Source organism: Galeopterus variegatus, unplaced genomic scaffold, assembly GCF_000696425.1.
Source record: "Galeopterus variegatus unplaced genomic scaffold, G_variegatus-3.0.2 Scaffold7420, whole genome shotgun sequence".
Lineage (NCBI taxonomy): Eukaryota > Metazoa > Chordata > Mammalia > Dermoptera > Cynocephalidae > Galeopterus > Galeopterus variegatus.
In genome coordinates, this window is record NW_007733531.1 from 10569 (window position 1) to 34244 (window position 23676).

The following is a 23676-nucleotide window of genomic DNA, read 5'->3' on the forward strand; positions in this document are numbered from 1 at the left end:
AAACAAGTTTGGAAAGTCCCTTCCCCGGGGCCAAATTTTTCCCCCCTCTTTTTTTTTTTAAAAAAAAAAAAAAAAAAAAAAAAAAAAAAGATGACCAGTAAGGGCATCTTAACCCTTGACTGGTGTTGTCAGCACCACGCTCTCCCAAGTGAGCCACAGGCCGACCCACCTCCCAAGTCTTCTGAGCTCCATTGCACCTATGCTGTCCTCTTCACTAGGTTTGCCCTTCTCTGCCTCCCCCTGGGGCCATCTCCATCTTCCCGAGAGTGAAGGGAACTAATACTTGTTGATTAGCCCCTGTACACCAGGCTCTTATATGGGTGATTGTAAATCTTGTATTTCATTTAATTGTTACAACACACCTGTGAGGTAAGAATTATTACTCCCATTTTTCGAATGATGAACCTAAAGTTCAGGAAGGTAAATTACTTTGCCCAAGATCACACAGCCAGAAAGTGATAGTGCTGGGACTTCAACCCAGATCTTTCAAACAGCAAACCTGGGCTCTTCCCACACACCAAGCTGTCTCCCAACAGGGCTCACGAACTTCTCCAAAAACATGGCTAAACCTTGACCCTCATCAGAAACTGGTGCTGCCCCAAATTTGGAGAACAGCTTCTCAAACTCCCCCAAATCAGTATTCAGTCCATCTTTACCATACTTCCTCCAGGCTACATGGGCCCCCTCCCCCAATGTGGATTGCAGGTCATTTAAAAATGGCACACATCACCCTGGGAGCTAGAGTCTCTAAACCTTCCATAATGCCCCAGAGCAGTCCCGGAATTTGTCTACTGGCTACTTTCTCTGCTTCTATAGTCAGAATAATGCAGACCACAGAGAGTAGGTTCTCATCCTGGAGGGGTTTCACAGCTTATGCATCACAGTAGGTGAGCCTTGATGCCCACCCCACCCCCCACAGATGACCCCACCTCCTAGGAGATTCCCACTACCCTATGCAGTCAGCATTGTTCTTTTCAGCCTCTGAAAATGAAAATATCTACCATCAGGGGCTACAGCCAAGCACCTAACTCATGCATGTCACATTCTGACTCCTGGCAGCCCTTAAGGCAGCCTGTGCACCAGAGTGGGCACAGGGGAACAAGGAGAAGGGAACGCTACTGTTACTCCTCTTGGAGGAAGCAGGGAAGAAGTGTACACCAAGGATACATTCTGCCAACTCAAACCTCTCACAGCAGCTCTTCTGGTTACATGCAGGTCTTTATGAGAGGGTCCTTTCAAAACTAGAGCAATTGGGGAACTCAGTTCTAAAAGAATCACTGAAAGAAAAGGATCAAATTTAGACACTCCTCAAAGGGAGAGCTAGCCTTTAAACTGGGCAATGATGAAATCTAAAGAGTCCTCAAAATAGTGCAAGCCAAAAATCCAAACAGCAGACTGAATCCTGTCCTGTGAGTAATCACTGCTTCAAAAGCAAGACTTTAAGGCCTTCTGAGGACAGCAGCCACAGGCTCACAGGTGAAACCAAATTTCACCTCCACTTACAGCAAGTCAAACCTTACTCCCTAACATCTCCAGGGTTTCTCTCACAACTTCCTCTTCCCAGCCTACCACCATCAACCTCTTCCTCCCCAGGGCAAGGAAGAGATTGTCCTTCCCACTGGCCATCAAATATTCCCAAGTTTCTTGAATCCTAAAAAACAACTAATATTAAAAGAAAAACTTTTTGATTTAAGGCAGTTGGGTTGGGGATATATTTTACTTTTCTCTACAGTATTTTTCATTATCTAGCATATTATATTGTTTATTGTCTATCTCTCCCTACCAGAATGCAATTCCATGAGGCAAGAATTCTGTTTTGTCACTGTTGATTTATTAGCACACAGTACAGTGCCTGGCATGTACTAGATGCTTAATATACATTTGCTAAAATTATTAATTTCAAAAGTGGTTTGACCGTAAATAAAAATTTTTAAACGTATGAAGAGTGTGAGAAACCAACAGCAAATACCACCTTAACCGTGAAATGCCAGAGCCTATCCACCAAAATTGACACCTGATAATTTACCATGAGCTGAAGTTTCACTTTCTACAAAAGACAGAAAAAGAGTATAAATACAGGAAAGAAATAAACATAAATATCTTTGTTTGCAGATGAAATAACTATCTGCCTAAAGATATCTAAGAGCCAAGAGAATAAACTAAAAACATTTAGAACTGACAAATTAATTCATTAGGTTATCTTTATATAGGAGAAGTCAACCAAATTATTAGCCTTCCTAAATACCATCATAAATAATTGTAAAACATAGTGAGAGAAAATAAGATGCCATTCATATAAAAATAGCTAAAAATAGATCTAACAGAATTGTGCAAGACCAAGATGAAGAAAACTAAATGTTTACTAAGATACATAAGAGAAGAACTGAATAAATTGGAACATACAGTGTTGCTAAATGGGAAGAATCAAATTTGTAAAGAAGTCAATTATCTCCAAATTCACCTATGAATTTGATAAAATCCACTCCCCCATGTGGAATATACCAATATTTATAAAGCAAATGTATTTCACAGGGCCTACAAAGCCCTGGAGTTTCAGGTTTACCCTAACTTCTTAAAAGTACATATAGAAATGTTAACCTTGCAAAAGACAGGAAATTTTCCCCAGGCTAAAGTCTCTGTTGTAAGATAAAGAATTGTAGCACAGCAAGGCTGCTGGCTCAAGGACAGACAAGTTACTGACTGATATGTAAAGACACTGGAAAATTGCTGTAGGGAAAAACAGTGTTTGCTAAGATCAAGCTTTTGTTGGTGGATTGACTTAACCTTTTGCAAATTGCATTATGGAATGTCACTTTGCTTACTTTACTGAATGTTACCAGCCTCTTCTGTTAAACTATAATTGGCCATAACCCCACCTATGTTCTTTTCCTGTAACTTCCTGGTCTGGAGAGTAAATGTGGGGCAAGAACCCCAATTCGTGGTTAATTTCCCAAAAGGAAGGAATGCCTCTCTCTTGAGGGTTCTGGGAAATTAACCCCTTCAGGGTCTCTCACTGCTCAGAAGAGATGGGCTTCGAGTAATCCTTTGCAGCTCCATCACCCAGGGGAAGAGAGGTGACAAATCCGTGGGAGGCAATGCAACACCCCCAGAAAAATTCTGTGAGATTTGTGCAGGGATAGGAGATCATTTAAAGTCATCTAAAAAAGTATATGTGAAATACCAACCAACTCATTTTAGGGAAAAAAAAAAAAATGAATGAAAGAAAAGAAAGGTGAAGGAGGATTGAACCATACTTTAAAAGGGCAATATGCCAAGAAAATAAGAAGTCAAGCCACAGACTGGGAGAAAGTACTTGCAAAACACGTACCTGATAAGGCACTACAAAAAACTCTCACAAAAAACCCAATTAAAAACTGGGCAAAAGACCTGAACAGACACTTCAACAAAGAAAACATACAGTTGGCAAACAGGTATTTGAAAAGATGCTCAACACTACATGGCATTAGGGAATTGCAAATTAAAACAACAATGAGATAGCACTACACACCTAATAGAATGTCCAAAATCCAAAACACTGACAACACCAACTGCTGGTCAGGTTGTGGAACAACAGGAACTCCCATTCATTGCTGATGGGAACAAAAATGAAAAACCACTTTGGAAGACAGTTTGGCAATTTCTTACAAAACTAAGCATACTCCTACCATACAATCCAGCAATTGCACTTGTCAGTATTTAACCAATGGAGCTGAAAACTAATATCAACAAAAAACCCTGCATGTCAAAATTTATAGCAGCTTTATTAATAATTGCTAAAACATGGATGTAACCAAGATGTCCTTCACTAGGTTAATGGATAAATAAACAATGAAATATCCAAACAATGAAATATTATTCAGTGCTAAAAAGGAATGAGTTATCAAGCCATGAAAAGTCACGGAAGAACCTCAAATGCATATTACTAAGTGAAAGAAGCCAATCTGAAAAGGCTACATACTGCATGATTCCAACTACATGACATTATGGAAAAGGGAAAACTATGGAGAAAGTAAAAAGATCAATAGTTGTCAGGATTTATGGGGAAGAGAAGGATGAATAGACAGAGCATAGCAGATTTTTAGGGCAGTGAAACTATTCTGTATGATACTTTAATGGTGGATACATGTCATTGTCCATTTGTGTAAATGTATAGAATGTACAACACTAAGAGTGAACTCTAATGTAAACTATGGAGTTAGGGTGATAATGACGTGTCAACACATGTTCATCAATTGTAACAAATGTACCACGGTGCTGCAGGACGTTCAGAATAGGGGAGGCTGGGCATGTGTACTGGCAGGAGATATACGGGAACTCTCTGAGCTTCCTGACCAATTTTGCTGTGAACCTAAAACTGCTCTAAAAAATAAAGTCTTTTTTTTAAAAATTGCCAGCTTTAAATTGTTTCAGGGATGAGTTATTTTGGAATCAAATTTTATATGCTATTTAGGACATACCAGAGAATAAGGAAACCATCTCCATTCTTTTAAAGACATTGACATAGTGCTGATATCAGAACTTGTATCTAAACTTGCATCAGAACTTGTACCAGGGTGCTTCAAAATATTCGTGAAAAAATGGGATTAAAAGATAATACAAATCCTTCCATGAATTTTTTGAAGTACCTTCGTATATGCATGTGTGGGGGCAGGGAGGATATGGGAAATCTCTGTACCTTCTACTCATTTTTGCTATGAACCTAAAATTGCTTTAAAAAATAATGACTATTTTAAAAATTACTCTGTCACCTGGACTGCAATATCCTCTTAATTGATTCACATCCTTCAACAACCAATTCATCACTAAGGGCTGGAAAAAGCTTTTTAATATACAAATTCAACCATGTCACACACACACACACACACACACACACTCGCTTAAAACTCTTCAGTGCCTTCCCACTTAACCCAGAACAGAAACCAAAGTCTTCACCATGACCTACAGTACCCAAGCCTACTTCTCTCACCTCATATTAAAGCACTTCCTCTGACCTTTTCCTCTTTCTAGGAAACATCCACCTTTTCCCCACACTTCCGGGCCTTTGCATCTAGCATTTATAAAATGACTATTGAAAGAATGCTGGTCTGTCTGAGACACATCCACAATTTGTGGGGCAAGGTCTTCAATGAAATCAAGTGGTTGATTTTATAGAACATGATCTGAATTTCCACATTTAGAGAGAATTTCTTGGCTTGGATCCCCTTTCTTCCACTTAAAAATACACATCCAAACTCACCACGATACACAAAACTCTTATTTCCACCACCACGTATTTACATCTGCCATAGCCCTGGTGATAGAATCAAAGGTGAAACTATAGCTTGGCCAAGTTAGGCTTTCTCCTTTCCTAATTACCTGACAGCTAACACGAGTAAAATGACTGAAATAAAGCTCAGCATACCTGAGGCCAAGTTGTTTGGAGCATGGCTGACGTCCCCTGGCTTCACACACTGTCTTCTGGATTTGGAAAAGCAAGATCCTTAGAAGCGAAAAGAGCCATGAGTGCTATGAACTCTGCCTGCATCACCCACAGCCACCTATGGCCCTCCCAGTCTCCACATTTCCGGCACATTGGAAAGACTCTATTAGACTCCTCTCTGTCTTCCACACTGATCGCCCCCCAACCTCCTTATGAATTGCTCTGCCTTGTCCTCAGGACAATCCTCCATCCGAAGAGCATTCCTGAGCCCATTCACACGGAGTCGATTGAGGAATCCAAGAAATCCCTGCCTACGTTGTTGGGTCTGTAAAAACGTAGAGAGCTTACAGAATGCTTACAGGGACCATAGGAGTGACCCAAAAAAGGATGCCTGTGGAGAGGAGTAACAGGGGTGGCTGAATGAGGATTGAGGGTAAATACTCAGTGTCCCAGGGAGTGATGCTGACCAGAGACAGACCACCCGGGGAAGCAGAAGACCCCAAACATCAGAAACGTCAGTACCGGGCGCGGGAGGTTGTCGGGACAAGCTCTTTAGGGCAGAAAAGATCATGAGTCGGTGGCAAGGAGCGGGACCCGGACCCCAAAAGGCCGTGCAGCCACCTCCGGCAGCTTCTGCGGGGCCCGGACGCCCAAGCTCCGGGTGAGGGAGGGACGGGCCGCCATCAGAACCGAGTTCAGGGGAAGGGGAGTTGAGAGGCCTACAGGGGCAGCAAGGAAGCCGGCACCGGCAGGACCTGGCACGTAGAACTCGCTGAAACCCACGCTTTTGCTCCCCGAATACCTAGAAACTGGTCACTTAAAGCCGACCCGGAAGCACGAGCGCGCCCGAGGGCCCTCTAGGCCGCCCGGAGGTCGCCCATCTCGGTCGTCCCGGCGGTCCGGCCCCACGTGACTCTCCCCGCCCCGCGGAAGACGCCGCGTGCTGCTGTCCGCTGAGCGGATAGTGGCAGGCGCCGGACTGCGACACTCCCCGCAGGGCTTCCTCCTGCGCACCCTTTGGCAATGCCTCGCTGGGTGTCGCGGCACTGATGCGGCTGGCTCTACCCAGACCTTGGCTTCTAGGCAGGTGAGGCCCCTCAGCTGTCACCGCCTTTACTCCGTGAGTCACCGGAAGCCTGGGCTCTGCACGTGTGGGGAGAATGGTGCCAGTTGTATCATCTATAGGTGGCCCAAGCCAAGGATCCTGCTTTGGTCCAAGGCGGGACAGCCTTCAGGAAAGCTACGGTTTCCAACTGCCCTTTGAGCTCTCTCTCTTTCCAAGACCTAAACAGACGTCTGTGGGTCCTTTTAGGGTAGATTAACAACTCTAATACAATGCTAGTGGGAATGTACGGGAATGTACAATGGCACAACCACTTTGGGAGAAGTTTTGAAAATTCTCAAAAAGTTAAATATATACCTACCTTATGTCTTAGCCATTCCACTCCTGGTATTTACCCAAGACACGTGAAAGCATACGTCCTTATAAAACCTTGGACAGAAATAGCAGCTTTATTTGTAAAAGCCAAAAACTGGAAACAACTGGCCATCAACAGGTGAATGGATAAACAAATTGTGGCATATTCATACGATGGAATACTTCTCAGCAATATAAAGGAATAAACTATTGACGTATGCAACAACAGGGATGAATCTCAAAATAATTATGCTGAGTGAAAGACACCAGACCAAAAAAATAAAGACTACATACAATGTGGTAACATTTACGTAAAATACTACAAAAAGTTAATCCAAAGTGATGAAAAGCAAACAGTGGTTGCTTGTGGAGGGCCAGGAGGGATTATGAAGGGGCACAAGCAAAGTTTTGGGGGTGATGGCTATGTTTATTATCTTGATTGTGGTGATTGTTTCCTGTACACACAGGTCAGAACTTATGAAAGGCCTTATTATAATAGGTAACGCTTCTGATTATTTATTATGCACCACTGTCCGAAGCACTTCTACATGTGTTAATTAATGCAGTTAATCCTCAACACAGTCCTATGGGGTAGGTTGAGGTAGGTTATCATCTCCATTTTGCAGATAAGAAAATTAGTACACAGTTTCTGTAACTTAACCAAGTTTACAGACCAAACCGAAGTCTGCCTGGCTCCCTATTATTAACCACTACCCTCCGTTTCCTTCAATGGGCAAAATCAAGCTGTCTGCAGAATGTTTAAGTGAATGTTAAAACAGAACACATGTATATCTTTCCTTATTTCCACAGAAAATAATGATCAGTTCTTCCATGATCATAAAAAAAAATAAATAACTACACGATGTTGCAAGGAAACACTTCCTGCTTTGAGGTCACTTGGAACAGCAATGAGATGGATAAATGTAAGACATATAGGGCCTTGCATCTGTCTCAAAGGGCATTATACACGGACTTTTGCAAAGGCACAGACTGCAACTGAGTAGTGAAGAGTAACTGCAAAGCAGGATGGATAGGCACTGCACCTGAGGTAGGTCTCAAAGCTTGCGCCCTCCAAGATGTGTCTGGCTCCAGATGGACAGGGCCCCTCTGTTTTTGAGTTTAGGAGGCTTCTGATATACAGATTGTAATAGGGTATCCACATATCTATCTTTTAATTTACTGGTTTAACCCTTATTTAGTGCGGAAGGATACATGGGAGATAAAAGTTTCAAATCTAAATGGTCTGAAATGCCTTTTTCTATACTCACACTTGAGTATATAGAGTTCTGGGGGAAAATCATTTTCCCTCATAATTTTGAAAGCATACACCACTGTCATCTAACTTTCATGGTTGCTGTTGAGAAATCTGATGCCATTCTTATTTCCGATCTTTTGTTTTCTCTCTCTAGAAACTTTTAAGGATCTCTTCTTTAAACTTGGTATTTTGGTAAAAGGCCACAAAAAACGTTTACAGTATGTAATGATAAAACAAACAAAACATTTAAAAATAAATAAACTTGGTATTTTGATAATTCAGGGATGTGCTTTAATATAGGTTTCCCCACAATCCATCTTGCTGAGCACTCAGTGTATCCTTTCAATCTGGAAACTTACATTTCCTTTTATGTTCGTAAGTTTGGGGGTTTGTGTTTTGGGTTTTTTTTGTTTTTTGTCTCCTAACTTTAAAGAGAGTTTATGTTGGGCAGACAGTGAATTTGAGGAAGGTTTCTAGATAGAAGTGAAAAGTCTGAATTAAACATACTACTGGGACAGGAAGAGAAGTGACCATTCCACATATGCAGAGCCGTGGGAACAAAGGTGTAGAGTTAAGAGTCAGCACAGTCCAGAAAGGACAGGAGGACACTAACAAAGAGCAAGAAAATAGGGAAACACAAAGACAGGCACAATGAGCCTGTGAATAGCCCTATGTCTGGACAGGTGTCTTCTGAGTGTGCACTTTCTGATGCAGAATGAATCTTCCGCACCAGCTGAAGGTTTTCCCACACACCTTACACACATACAGTTTCTCACCAGTGTGAACTCGCTCATGCTGAACCAGGGTTATTTTCTGATTGAATGCCTTCCCACACTCCTTACATTCAAAGGGCTTCTCCCCAGTGTGAATTCGCTGATGCTGAGTCAAGGCTGTGTTGGAGCTTAACCGTTTCCCACACTCTTTACACTTGTAGGGTTTCTCTCCAGTGTGCATTCGCTGATGGACAATGAAGCTTGAGCTACTACTGAAAGTTTTCCAACAGTCATTACATTCATAGAGTTTCTCTCCAGTGTGGAACCTCTGGTGCTGAAGGAAGACTGAGCTGCTACTGAAGGCCTTGCCACAGTCCTTACACTCATCAGGCTTTTCTCCAGTGTGGATTCTCTGGTGCTGAATCAAGGCTGTGTCTGAACTTAAACCTTTCCCACATTCTTTACATTTAAATGGTTTCTTTCCAGTGTGAATTATCTGATGCCGAATAAGTAATGAGTTATATCTAAAGTCTTTTCCACATTCTTTGCATTCAAAAGATTTTTCACCAGTGTGACATCTCTGATGTTGGTGGAAGTCCACCATTCGACTGAAATATCTGTCACATTTTCCACATTCATAAGTTATCTGACTACTAGGAATTATCTGATCTGTAGTGAGTCGTATGCTGACACTAACATTTTTTCTTAATTTCTTATACTTTTCTTCACTCTCAACAGCAGAGGCCTCATGATGCCCAGCTAACCCATCTGTGAAATCCCTCCTCTTTGTCTTCTTAACTATCCAGTGACTATGGGGCTGCTCTAGACTGCTCCCAAAGTCAAGATGCTGGGGAGCATTCCCTGGCAGCCTTCCCAAGGCCAGTCTGTGGGACTCTGTTTCTTTAGAAATAGGTTCCTTTGGAGTTAATTCTTCCTTCTCAGTTCTGGTCTCACCCCCTAATATCACACACAAAAAAACACATGTGTCAGCCCCTGATATCACAAAAAGAAAATACCTGTGCTAAAGAGGAAGCAGAATCAACTGATTGTAATTTGCCCTGAGTATAAGGATATTTTCCATTGTGCTGATCAAATGGCTACCTAAAGTCACCACACAGCAGAGCTCCACAAGTGACATGAGGTCCCTATGTGAGAGAGGCAAACAAAGCGGCCAGGAGGCATGCCCATAAAGACTGTAAAGACTGGAAAACAGCAAAGACTGTTAACTAGGGCAGAAAGACCAAGAGAAAAGTGAATGAGGTGGATAAAGGGGTAGACCTAGAGAAATGATGAATAGATACCCAAGATGGGAGAAGGGGTAGGTTGAGCAGCTCAAGCACTACAAAGGGCCCCACAGGCTAAAATTCCTTAACAGCTACTTTTTTTTTTTTCAAATAAAAGCATTATCCATATCATAATCTTTGAAAAGAGAACTGATCTGTCATGAAATTGGTTCTAATAAAGCAGCAGGCTCCTAGGCTGTGGCTCGGGACTATGCATGGCAAATACTACAGCATCCAGAAGGAAAGGAAAAGGCTTACAGGCTTGCCTCTAAAACAGAAGAGTACTGGAAATATGAAGAACCCTCCCAAGAATGAACATAGTCTCAAAGAGAACCAGGTAATGAGACTCTTGCTCTTTTTCCTAAAAGGTCATACAGGATATGTGTACAGTTTAATATAACAGTATGGAATGTGAAATCCTAAACTATTGTACTAAAAAATAAAAAACAAAGGCTACTTTCCTTCCACTATTGAAGACTTTCGCAGACTAATATAATCTTCAGCAATGGGCCAGGGCAAAATCTAATGTGTTCACAAGCAAATTGTTTAGAAAATATTTTACCAGAATAACCTGAAGTCCTGGCATCATATCCAGAAAGGCACAATTATAACACAAGGCTGGGGGAGGGTACATCAGTAATGAGCATTCTCTGCAAAGAGTGTCAAGAGCACAGGAAATTTTAACAGGCAGAGAAAGGGTGAAGCAGAATAAGAAAGGCAAGAAAATACACCATGTTGTTACTTTTAATTCTCATATCCACAACTCTGAAAATGAAGAGGCCATTCACCTCTAATTACAACAAGTTTTACTTCAAAAGTTCATCTGTTAAAAAGATTTTTTTGGGCCGGCCCGTGGCTCAGTCGGTAGAGTGCGGTGCTAATAACACCAAGGCCCCGGGTTCAGATCCTATATAGGGATGGCCGGTTTGCTCACTGGCTGAGCGTGGTGCTGACAATACCAAGCCAAGGGTTGAGATCCCCTTACCGGTCATCTTAAAAAAAAAAAAAAGATTTTTTTACGTATTTGTGGGGGAAAGAAGAAACAAGAATGGCAGGATATTGGTGACTATTGGGGCTGGGGGAGGGATACTTGGGCTGCATTATGCTGGTATTTGCATATGTTTGAAAATTTCTATTATAAAAATGAATTTTTTTAAATTTGTTAAGTCAGTGTTTGGGAACTTATAATTCAGTTTTCCATAGAAATAATGTACTCTATGGTATGTCAGTGGCCAGACAGGCTGCAAGAAGCCTATTTTCCTCATAAGGTATCTGACATCCTCATCTTTGCAAAAACTAGTAAAAAAAATTAAAATGTTTCAATGTGACAGGGAAGAAAAAATCTGGTTTAAGTGCAGACAGACAGTCTCCTTTGGCAGGTCATGAGGAAGAGAAGCAAAGATGAACATGCAAAGAAATGTTCTTCCTGTTTTGGAAGAGACGGGCCCTTCCCATTTGAGGTAGCCTACCACTGTGAACTCAATCACATGTAACGATCCCATAGGGACAAAAACAGTCTCCCAAGAGAAGACACACTTCTTACATATTGAAATGTGAAAACAATAAAGCAGGCCAAGCAAAAAAGGCAGCTGGTAGGTTCTCATGCTCACCTGAACAGACACATCTGAGGGCTTCTCTGCCCACAGGTTCCCAGGGATTGAGACCCCATGGCAGTTTTCCTTGCTCCAGCTGGGAGACCAGGACAGGTCTGGTGAATGGAAAAGCTGCCCAGAAAGAATGAAAGAGGAACAAAATGATAAAGGGAATCATGAAGCTGGGTCCCCTCTCAACCCTCTTTATCTTTCTGTACTGAGCCAGGTAGGGAGAGATGAAGTGAAGTCAGGGAGAAACTTAACAGCCTTAGAGACTATCTTAGAGGACAGAAAATTTGACAAAGGGGACAGAATCCTAGAATAATTCTGCATTCACAGGAGGAAGTTCCAAGTCGTCTTCAGAAAACTTGGAAAAGACACACAAAGGGCTCTACTGAGCTCCCAAGAATGCCACATTTCCCTCCATGCTTGGGGTACTACCCCTCCCAGGATTGGAAGTATGGCTGATTTTGAAACCTGGGTACACAAAACCGTCCCACCCCATAACCTCAGACTTCAGAACGACTTCTCGTGAGGGTTATTAGAGATCCCACAAAGTTCTAGGGAAGAAAGAAGCCAGGATGCTCAAAAGGCAGAAGTGGGCAACATCAAAGAGAAGAAATGTCTTACCCAAGGCAGCCACATTTGCATAATTCTCCAGCATCACCTCCCTGTACAGGGCTCTCTGCACAGGGTCCAGGCTGGCCCATTCATTCTGGGTAAAGAACACAGCCACATCCTCAAAGGTCACTGGCTCCTGAAACAGTACATTCCTGCTCAAGCCCTGTGAGAGGGCAAAGGACAGCCTAAGTAATGGGGCAGAGACCTACTGGGTATAGTGGTATTGTGAAAGTCAGCTATGCAGTGCCCTGCCAGTTGCCAGCCCTCAGCTAGCATTGGTCTTATCACCTGCACCCCTCTGTGGTCATCCCTAGCAAACAGCACTGCCTTCACCTGCTGATCTGTGCATTGCCTCCACTGTGCCCAGCTCTGTGTGCCTGTCTGTCCCTCTGGCTCCTTCCCGCACTTAAGTTTTGTGTGCACACATGCATAAACATAGCCAAGAGCACTTTTGTACTAATTTCCACTCCCTCCCTAACCCTACTAAAGCAACAATAATACAAAGGCCCAAGAGGAGAAGAGTCAAAGCAGACAAGAGATGTTAGAATTTTAGAAGGTAGAAAAAGGAGGAATGGGGCTACCCAATTAGCTCACTTGGGAGAGCATGGTGCTGATCAAGAGTTCAGCAACACCAAGATCAAGGGTTCAGATCCCTGTACCAGCCAGCTGCCAAAGAAAAAATACCCAAAAAAACCAACAAAAAAATCCCCATCAAAATGGATGAGTGGTAACTAAAACAGAAGAGCAGACAAGGATGAAACTTAACTGCTGGCAGAGAGGAAAACCAACAAAAAGCCAACCAATTCACACCATAGAACCAAGGATGAGCTTATGGTTTTTAAAGTATGCACTGCTTTTTATAACTTGATAAAATACTCTTATCTGCTTAAAAAGCACAAGGAGGGAGGACCCACAAAGTAGTTAGGACAATGAATAAAAAAATACCTACACAAAGGCACATCATTGAGAAAACTCAGAAAAATGAGAACACAAAACAGATCCTAAAGGCTTTCAGAGAAGCAAAAACACACATATGAAGACTGGTGAGTAGGGATGGCAACAGACTAAATAGCAAAAGTAAAAGGGGTAATGGTTTTCAACATGTTGAGGGAAATCTTACACTCTTCACCTAGACGGAGTCACAGGGATCAGATTTACCTTCCTGCCTGAACCAAAATAAACCAGATAAATTACATAAAACAACAGTTTTCAAGATACTGGACATCAGGCAACAAAGGACAATGATCCCTGAGAGATGAGAAACAAAGAAGTGAGCCCTATGATTCCTTAAGCTTTCTATCTTGAAAGAACTTCCAGGCTGCAACACAGAGAGGGAACTGAAGCACAGACTGGCAGATTACCTGGTAGAGTCTGAAGAGATCGAGGCAGCTAGAGTTTATAGGACAGTATACCAGAGAGGAGAAAGCTGCACAGGGAGAGAATCCTAGTTATCTGCAGAGGATCTCTTTAGGGTATTCAACAAATACTCTATAAGCACACTGTTTTCTCTATGAGAAAACTACCCCAGGCCAGAAAAAGGATCATTTGAAAGAACTGAAGGGAACAATGCCCAGTGTTCACACAGGGTTGGAAACAGTGCCTATTTCTGCTAGCCACACTGAAAAAACTCATAACTCATGGGCCATTGGATAGAGCATTCAAAATAATCTTTTCTCAGTACTGGAGAATAATTATCCCTAGGTTGATCAGTACTCCAGATTCTACTAACAAATCGTAAAATCAAGACCAGAAAGGATCAAATTGGTTCCAAGCAACTCAACTTTATTCCAGAAAACACACAATATTTATGGGAATATAAAAATATCTAGCACCCAACAAGGTAAAATTTACAATGCCTGGCATTCAATCAAAAATTACCAGACATTTGAAGAGGCAGGAATACATGACCCATAATGAGGAGATTAATCAATCAGTCAAAAACCAACCCAGAACTGACAGATACTAGAATTAGCAGAGAAAGACAGGGACATTGAAATAGTTATTATAAGTGTATTCCACATACCCAAAAGTTAAATAGAGACAAGGAAGACATATTTTTAAAGAAGATACAAATCAAACTTCTAGATATGAAAACTACAATGTCAAAGATGAAAAATATACTTCATGGGATTAACAGCAAATTAGACACTGTAGAAAAAAAAAGACTAGTGAACTTGAAAGCATGACAATAAAAACTCATCAAAATGAAACACAGAGAGCCGGCCTGTGGCTCACTCGGGAGAGTGTGGTGCTGATAACACCAAGGCCACGGGTTCGGATCCCTGTATAGGGATGGCTGGTTTGCTCACTGGGTGAGCGTGGTGCTGACAACACCAAGTCAAGGGTTGAGATCCCCTTACCGGTCATCTTTTTTAAAAAAAAAAAAAAAAAAAAAAAAAAGAAACACAGACAGAAAAAAGATGGAAGGCAAAAAGAACAGAGCATTAGTAAGCTGTGGAAGAACTTCAGGAAGCCTAACATACAGATAATTGGAGTCTTTGAAAAGACAAAGAAGGAGAGACAAAAAATTTTTGAAGAAATAATGGCTAAAAATGTTTTAAACTTGACAAAAACTATAAAATCACATATTCAAGAAGGTAGCCAAACCCAAAGCACAAGAATTTAGGAGAGAACTATACCAAGGCACATCATAACCAAACTGATCAAAATCAGTGATAAAAAGTATACAGTTTTTTAAGTCAGAAGAAAAAAGACATATACAGAGGAACAAGTGTAAAAATGACTTCAGATTTCTTGTCAGAAACAACACAAGTAAGAAGATGTGGATCAACATCTTTAAAATACAGAAAGGGGGGGAAAAACGTAGAATTATAGATGTAGCAAAAATATCTTTCAAAAACAAAGGCAAAATAAAGATGCTTTAGACATACAGAAACTGAAAGAATTCACCACCAGCAGACCCACACACTACAAGAAGACCTTCAGGAAGGAAGAAAATGATACTAGATGGAAATCTAAATACACACAGTGGAATGAAGAGCACAAGAAATGGTAACTATGTAGGAATTTGTTAAAGTATTAAATCTCTACAAAAACTAATTGACTAAAAACAATAGCAATGTAATGTGGGATTCACAAGATGTGTAATAGTAGAATGCATGACAATAACTTAAAGGCCTTGAGGTGAAAAATGGAAGTATACTATCACAAGGTTTCATACTACTCATGAAATGGTATAACATTACTTGAAAATGAACTGTGTTTGTATACTACAAACCCTAAAGCAGCCACTAAAGTAATAAGAAAAAGACTTACAGTATATACATAGCCAACAAAAGAGAAAAAAAGTGGAATCATAAAAAAAAAAAAACACCATTAATCCTAAAGAAGATGGAAAAAGAAAAGAGAACAAAGAACAGATGGGACAATTAGGAAGCAAATAGGAAGACGAGAGACTCAAATCTAACCATACAATCCCACATCAAATGTGAATACTCTAAACATCCCAAAAGGCAAACATTGTCAGATTGGATTTTAAAAAAACAAGAACCTACTATCTGCTATCTTCAAGAGATTTACATTAAATACAGAGACAGAAATAAAAGCAAAAAGATGGAAAAAGATGTACTATGCCAATGCTAGCCAAAAGAAAGCTGGGGTTGGTAAATTAATATAAGACAATGTAGATTTCTAGGCAAAGAATACTAAGAGATAAAGAATACCATTCCTAACCATAAAATAATCAGTTTACCATGAGGACATAACAATCCTACATGTATATGCACTTAATATAAGAGCTTCAAAATACATGAAGCAAAAACTGATAAAATTGTAAGGAGAAATAGACAAATACATAAGTATAGTTGAAAATTTCAATACCCTCTCTCAAAAAGGTTATAACAGGTGTGAATGATACTATTAACCAACTTGACCTAATGGACATTTACAGAACACTCCATCCCACAACAGCAGAACATACATTCTTCTCAGGAGTAAAAGAACATTTATGAAGATCAGATGATATTCTGGGCCATGAAAGAAGTCTTAATAAAATTAAAATTATGCAAATCATACAAAATATGTCCTCTGACTAAATGGAATTAAATTTGATATTACAGAAAGACTCCTGGAAAATGCCCAAATATTTGGAAACTAAATAACACACTTCTAAACACATGGATCAAAGAAGAAATCATAAAAGAATGTCAAATGTATGTTGTACTATATGAAAATGAAAACACAATGTACTAGAATTTGAAAGATGATGCTAACACAGTACTTAGCAGGGAGGGATTTATAGCATTAAATGCCTATGTTACAAAACAGAAAAGAAAGGTCTCAAATCAGTGACCTCAGCTTCAACTTTGGAATCCAGAAAAAGAATAGCAAATTTAACACAAAGTAAGCAGACAAAAGAAAATAAAGATCAAAGTGGAAACTAATGACATAGAAAACAGAGAAACAGAGAAAATTAATGAAGCCAAAAGCTGGTTCTGTGAGAAGATCAAGAAAATTTGCAAACCTCTAGGTAGATTGGTCAGAAAAAAGAGAACACACAGATACTGATATTAGTAATAAAAAAGTGACATCACTGCAGATAATAAAAAGATAATAAGGAAATATATAACTTCATGTCAATAATTTCTACGACTTAGATAAAATGAATAAATTCCTTGAAAGACACAAATTACCAAAACTCCCTCAAGAATAGAACACGAGTATCCCTATATCTACCAAAAGAATTGAAACTGTATTTAAAAACCTCATGAGGAAAAAACTCCATGCCTAAATAGCTTCGCTGGTGAATTCTACCAAATATTTAAGGAAGAAATGTTTCAATTCTACACAAATGCTTCCAAAATATTGAAAAGGAGGGAATGTTTCTCATTCTATGGGACAAAAGCATTACAATACTTCTTATGAACATAGATTCAAAAATTCTAAACAAAATTTTAAGAAACCAAATCCAACATATAGTTAAGAGAATAATACATCATGACCATATCAGTTTTATCCCAGGAATGCAGGGTTGGTTTAATATTTGAAAAAATCCAATGTAATTCACCACATTTACAAACTAAGAAAGAAAAATCATATGATCATCTAAACAGAGACAGAAAAAACATTTTTCAAAATCTAACCTCCATTCCTGATAAAAACTCTCAGCAAACTAGGAATAGAAGACACTCAACCTGAAAAAGGGCATTTACCAAAAAACAAAAACCTACAGTGAACATAAGACTTAAGATGACTGAATGCTTTTGCCCTAAGATCATGTATAAAACAAGGATATCTGCTCTCAGCACTTCTATTCAACACTGAAATGAAGGTTTTAACCAGAGCAGTGAGGCAAGGAAAAAGAAACAAAAGGCGTCTACACTGTAAAGAAAGATGTAAAACTGTCTTTATTCTTAACGACCTGTCTATGCAGGAAATCGAATGGGATGTACAAAACAACTAGAATTGCTCTATTTAAGAGAAGAGTTCCCTAATTTTGTGGATAGGGGTGAAAAGGGGCCTTCATTGTACGCAGTGATGCAGATTTCCTCTTTTCAGAAAATTGGGGGAGGGGGGCTGGCCACAATTGCCAAATGTATTCCAATCAATTCTTCCACATTCACTCGTTTTCTCCATCCCAATCGTGTCTTAGTTTGGGCATTCTCACCTCTCCACCCCGCTCACAGTGACAGATACACAACGGAAGCCACAGGCCCGCACAACTCAGGATCTGGAGGCAGAGCTGACACCTGCTCTCTCTTGTCATCAAAAGGGAGGGAGGGCCAGAAAGAGGGGCAAAAGAGGCTGAGAGCATGCTCGCTCACCTGGCGCCAGGGGGTCTGGAGCATAACTGGCGTCTCCGCCTCACACACTCCCTCGGGGTCCGGAGAAGCCCGACTGAAAGGAAAAACAGAGGCAGGGGTGAGAGTGATGCCACCTCCCACCCCGCAAAGGCCCTCTGTCCGACCTGGGCCCCTCTCCGTCCCGCCGCCCCCTTACCCCAAGGGCACAGGGGTTGGAGAACCGGGTGGCGCACACCCCGGGGAAGCAAATCGCATACCTGGCCCCCGAACCCCGCTCCGCCGCGACCGGCTCAGCCAGCGCGGCGCCCGCGCCGACAGCACGGGAACACCACCTGCCGCGGGCTCTCGGGAAAACGCTAGGCCGGAAGTGCCTTTTTCCGTTCCCTTTCTTCCTAGGAACCCGGGAAGTTGCCAGTCTCTGTGGTACTGTACCCCAGCCTCAACTGTCATCGTCCCTACTCCCAGCGATACTACGGGCCAGAGTGGCCCGCCCCATGCTGTGTCCCGCAGCGCCCCCACTCGACAGCTCCTTCGGGGGGATGCCCTCCGGCCAGCTCAGGCCACAGAATGCTTACAATCCTAGGAATTACCCAGGGTTCTCTGATGTTTGCCGCTCTGGCTGCCCTTCCAGGTACGGAGGGGACCGTTCATCCACATATGCCAAAGCTGCTTGGGTTCTGCAGCTGCGCTGCAGTGGGAAGAGTTTGCGTGGGAAGAGTGGGGCCCATGTCTCAGAAGGCCCAATGTGTATCATTTGAGTGCACAGACTACCTTGGTCCAGAAACCTAGCTGCGCTGCTTACTAGTGTGTGACCTGCAGCAAGTTCTTTGCCTGTTTCCTTGTCTAAGGTGGCTTACTCACATGACTGGCAAGTTGGTGATGGTTGTTGGCAGGAAGCCTCAATTCCTTCCCATGAGAGTGTTTTTACAACATGGCATGTGGCTTCCTCCCAAAGGGAGCAGTCCTAGAGACCAAGGCTGAAGCTTTTATGACCCAGTTTTTGGAAGTCATGCATGATCATTTTCTTAATACATTCTCATCAGAGATTAGTCATGATTCAGTGTGGGATGAAATACACAAGGGCTTGAATGCCAGGATATGAGGATCACTGGGGGCCATTGTGGAGGCTGCCTAACACAGAGAATTTACCTGCCACAGAAACAGTCCATTTTATAAAATCTATAGTAATTTCATTGTAAATTTATGCACAGCAATTTTTATAAATAGATTAATTAGGTTTCCAGGAACCATAGCATGATAAGAACAGACATTTGCAAAATGCCCCTTCTCTAAACTTGTCAATATCATGAATATTGATCATGATAGAACATTTATCATGAATAAGCACACATACGTGGATGCACATAAACATATACACTACAAACTCTAAAGAGTATCAACCAGTAGAACAAATTGATAAATTGGACTTGATAAAAATTAAAATCTTCTTAAGAGAATGAAAAAGACAAGCCACAGACTGGAAGACAATATTGCAAATCATATTCTAATAAAGTACTTGTTTGTGTGTGTGTGTGTGTGTGTGTGGTTTTTTTCGGCAGTCCAGTAAAAGGGATCGAACCCTGGACCTTGGTGTTATTGACACCACACTCTAACTAACTGGCCAGCCCTAATAAAGTACTTGTATCCAAAAAAATATAAAGGACTCTTAAAACTCACTCATAGGAAAATAAGCCAATAAAAAAAAAAAATAATTGGGCAAAAGATTTGAACAGGGCTGGCCAGTTAGCTCAGCTGGTTAGAGCAAGGTGTTATAACACCAAGATCAAGGGCTTGGATCCCCAACTGGCTAGCCGCAACCCCCCCTACACACACACAAAAAAAGATTTGAACAGACACTTCACCAAAGAAGAGATGTGGAAAACAATTAAATACATGAAAGATGTTCAACATTATTAGTCATTAGGGAAAAACAAATTAAAACCACAATGAGATAGCATTACACACTTATTAGAATAGCTAAAATTTAAAATATAGACAACATCAAGTGTAGGCAAAGATGTATTGGAATTGGAACTCTCATACAATGCTGAACCCTCGGCGGGAGTGCCAACGCGCTCCCAAGCGGCGCACTCTCCAGTGTGCCACCGGGCCAGCCCCAAGACCAGGTACTTTCTGAAAAGGAAGCAAAATCAGGCAGCCTCAGACCTCTCCTTGGCAATATTAGAAGCCAAAACACACAGAGCAAGGTCTAGAGCAGTGCTTATCAAATTTTAATGTACCCACAAATCACCTGGTGGTATTGTCAAAGTGTAGAGTTTGATTCTGTAAGTCTGTAGTTCTGAAAGCCTCCAAGGCGATGCCAGTGCTGCCGGTATTTGGATCACATTTTGACAGCAAAGGTCTACAAATGGATTTTGAAGTTTATATGGAATATAAGTCTGTAGTTCTGAAAGCCTCCAAGGCGATGCCAGTGCTGCCAGTATTTGGATCACATTTTGACAGCAAAGGTCTACAAATGGATTTTGAAGTTTATATGGAATAGACAAAAAGACTAGCTTAGAAAATTTGGGGGGGTAAAAAAAAGGGGGAGGATTTGCTGTACCCAGATATCAACACATACTATAACATTAATCATTTCCTTGGCTGAACTCCTACAATAACCTCCTAACTAGTCTCATTCATTTTTCACTCTTACACCCCTAACAACAGATTTTCTGCACATTAGTGTGAATGATCTGATAAAAAGGTTGTATAAGAGTCAAAAATTCTTTAATGACCACCACTGTTCTTAGTATGAAATCCAACTCTTTCCTAGGACCTTACCTAAGGTCCCATGTGACCTGGCCCCTGCATCTCTCTACAACTTCAGCCAGCATAACTATCTCACTGGGCTCTGTATAGTTTAGCCACTCTGGCTTCCTTTCTCTTCTTCAAACAAGTCAAAATTTTTCCTACCACAAGGCCTTTGTGTTTGTTCTTCCATCAGCCTGGTGTTCTCCCCCCCTGGTTTTTCCCTTCTTTTTCATCTCAGCACAGATATCACCTGTTCAGTGAGACTTTCCCTTACAACTCTGGGTGAAGAAGGCCTTGTCCAGTGTACAAAATCAAAGCCACACAAGAGGAGGCCCACTTCTCTCTCTCTCTCTGGCCTTATCTCTAACCACCCTGTCTGGCTCCTTTCAGTTCTGAAATACTTGCCTTCTCTCTCTTGCTCAAAAACTCAAACACTTTTGAAATTGTTCACACCTTAGAACTTAGCTGTTCCCTCTGCCTAGTTTGCCCCCTCACATCAGTCTGTTCAAATATCACCTCCTCAGAGGCCCTCTCTGACCTTCCTCCACTCCCTGCACTGTATACACTTTCTATCCCCTTACCCACCTTCCCATTTAAGCATGTATCACTCCCTGACAGTGCATTACACATTCACTGGTGTTTTTTCTATTTTCCCCACTACATTTTACAGCTCCATGAAAGCACTGTCCTGGTCACCATTGGCACAAAGCAGGAACTCCATAAATACTTGTTACATGCAGGAATCCACAGAGTAAGAGCTCAGTAAGTCTGTAACTAGTATTATTACTAATATTATGGCATGGCATCCAGAGGCTGCTCAGTATACATTTGCTTAAGAAACAAGTCCCAGGCTTATGCTATTTTACATACACAATTTACAGAGCAAATGTATTCCCAAAAAGACTTTTCCTGCCTAAGTTGGTAGATTTCATCTGTAGAAAGTGATATGGATTTCTAGTTCCCAGAAAATTTTACTGGTAGGTGCTTCCACCTCACCAGTTAAATGAATCTTCTCAAAAATACGTGCTCTCTCCAAACAAAGCTATTTCACATCTGAATAATCTCATTTTGCCTCAAATTACTTTCCCCAAAAAACACACACTTTCATGTACATAGACACACATACACACTTGCCTGTGTGCCCTGCAAAGGGGAAGCCAGGTTAGGCCCCAAGTCCTGTACTGACTTCTCTGAGAGCTCATCTAAGACAGGCTGTTAGGAAGCCCAGCTCCCCTGGACCAGCTGCCTTTCCTTGGTTTCCTGCACCACTCTCTGATTTTGGAAAAGAAAAAGCCTTAGGATCTAAGTGAGAAGTCAGGAATGAGATTGACCTTTTCTGGTGGCCCATACATGCATTATTCCCCATTATCACCAAGTCTGGAATTGGTTAACTCCTAGAACAATGACTGTCCTCACACCCCAGGGCATCCCACCTTCACCGCAGTTACAGCTGCTCCTTCAGTTTATTGCTCCATCCACTTGCCGGCAACATGCAAGCCACTACACTCCACTGTCCAGAACTGAGTCTCGGAAAGAGGAGAATCCTGGCCTCACAGTGACCTTGGGTTAGAATGGAAAATAGTTTTTACTGAATGTGACCAATGACCCTGACCATGACCTAGAGAGGTGGCCCCTGGAAAGAAAGCAGGCAGAGGGTGGCTGGACCAATATGGGCTACAGGAAAAAATGCAGGTGGAGGATTGGGTTTTCTGAGTCTGGCCTCAAAGGCTGTCATCAGCACACAGGTGCCCTCCCCCGCGCCAGTGCAGGGGCTCCACCAGCCCGCGTTAAGCCGGATGTATGACGGGAGCCCAGTCCTCTCTAGCAAGCCCGCAGGTTTTCCCCTCTTGGTGTTGTATTGGTCCGGGATGCTCAGGTAACCCTCCTGCACAGCCTGGTCCTCCTGCCACAGTCAGTGTCAGAGATACCCTGCTGCTTCGCAATGCAGCTCTGCCTGCCCAGGCCTCAGCAGCAGGCTACAGATGGGGCATCAGTAAGGCCTGGGAGAATGCAGATGTTTTGGGGTCCTGCTTGCACTCCTAGCTGCTCCACATGCAACTGAGATCAAAAAGCCAAACTTCTTGGCCTCAAGAGTGTGATATCATCTAGGGAATGGCTGTTTGCACTTCTGGGGCATCAGTAAGGCCTGGGAGAATGCAGATGTTTTGGGGTCCTGCTTGCACTCCTAGCTGCTCCACATGCAACTGAGATCGAAAAGCCAAACTTCTTGGCCTCAAGAGTGTGATATCATCTAGGGAATGGCTGTTTGCACTTCTCCCTAAGCCTTCACCATTCCTAGGACCCTGTCCAGGGGCTGGACTGATAAAGGTGAAAGTTTTAACAGTCTCCAGTCTGTGCTCAGTGGCTGAACTCTCTAACACCTGAGGACTTGTTAATACAGCAAGCTTTGACATACTGAGTGTTAACCTTTCCCCAGGGGAAGGCTACAAACTAGAGACTTAGCTTGACTTCACACTATAAACACAGAGGCCTATCAGATGAGCACATTACAATTTAGAATAAACTGTAGGAGGCAGAAGTCTTCTGCACAGCTTGACTCATCGCTTTTATAGTATAGAGAACAGGGAGTGTACTGAATGAGATATCGCTGAAGGTGCTACTAAGAATTCTCGGCGTGGGAAGATAAGGGCTGGGGTCAAGGGCAGTCAAGGAAGAGGAAGGAAATACCCTGCTGGAGGCCTGTTCCGCCCAGAAGCATGGCAGTGCTGGCTGAATTAAAAGAGAAATCATGCAGTCACATTGTTTTTGTTACCACCAACACAGCTTCCACATTGGAGTGGCTGTGAAAATATAAGGATAACCGAGGAGAACTATAGCCACAACTGAACCAGACGGAGAG

General features: G+C 41.9%; 2 protein-coding genes across 4 annotated transcripts in view; both read right to left on the reverse strand.

Annotated features, from left to right (window-relative positions):
- ZNF621 (zinc finger protein 621) overlaps window positions 1-18131 on the reverse strand; it is a 23316-nt gene extending 5185 nt beyond the window's left edge. The window contains exons 1-3 of one of the 3 annotated variants that reach the window (XM_008591936.1): window positions 17927-18125; window positions 11698-11811; window positions 5402-5479 (exon numbers count right to left, since the gene is read on the reverse strand). In XM_008591936.1, the coding sequence (XP_008590158.1) occupies window positions 5402-5425 (24 nt within the window). In that variant the 5' untranslated portion in view covers window positions 5426-5479; window positions 11698-11811; window positions 17927-18125. Of the gene's footprint in view, window positions 1-5401; window positions 5480-11697; window positions 11812-12309; window positions 12356-17926 lie in introns of those variants that run through there. The other 2 variants (XM_008591937.1, XM_008591938.1) reach the window with 2 other exon arrangements.
- ZNF620 (zinc finger protein 620) lies at window positions 8360-18816 on the reverse strand. The gene is made up of 4 exons (XM_008591945.1): window positions 18653-18816; window positions 18084-18156; window positions 12310-12463; window positions 8360-9761 (listed from the first exon to the last, which is right to left on the reverse strand). Exons 1-4 carry the CDS (start codon window positions 18814-18816, stop codon window positions 8761-8763), a joined length of 1392 nt encoding a protein of 463 aa, XP_008590167.1. The 3' UTR covers window positions 8360-8760.
- Window positions 18817-23676: the final 4860 nt, after the last annotated feature.

Excerpts from the sequence above, each read along its gene's own strand:
- ZNF620 (XM_008591945.1), bottom strand. The coding sequence starts at position 18,816 with ATGATACACATTGGGCCTTCTGAGACATGGGCCCCACTCTTCCCACGC. Across the intron at positions 18,157-18,652 it reads CAAACATCAGAGAACCCTGG|TCGGGCTTCTCCGGACCCCG; the intron begins GTAATTCCTAGG and ends TTTTCCTTTCAG. Across the intron at positions 9,762-12,309 it reads TGCAAATGTGGCTGCCTTGG|GGGGTGAGACCAGAACTGAG; the intron begins GTAAGACATTTC and ends GTGTGATATTAG.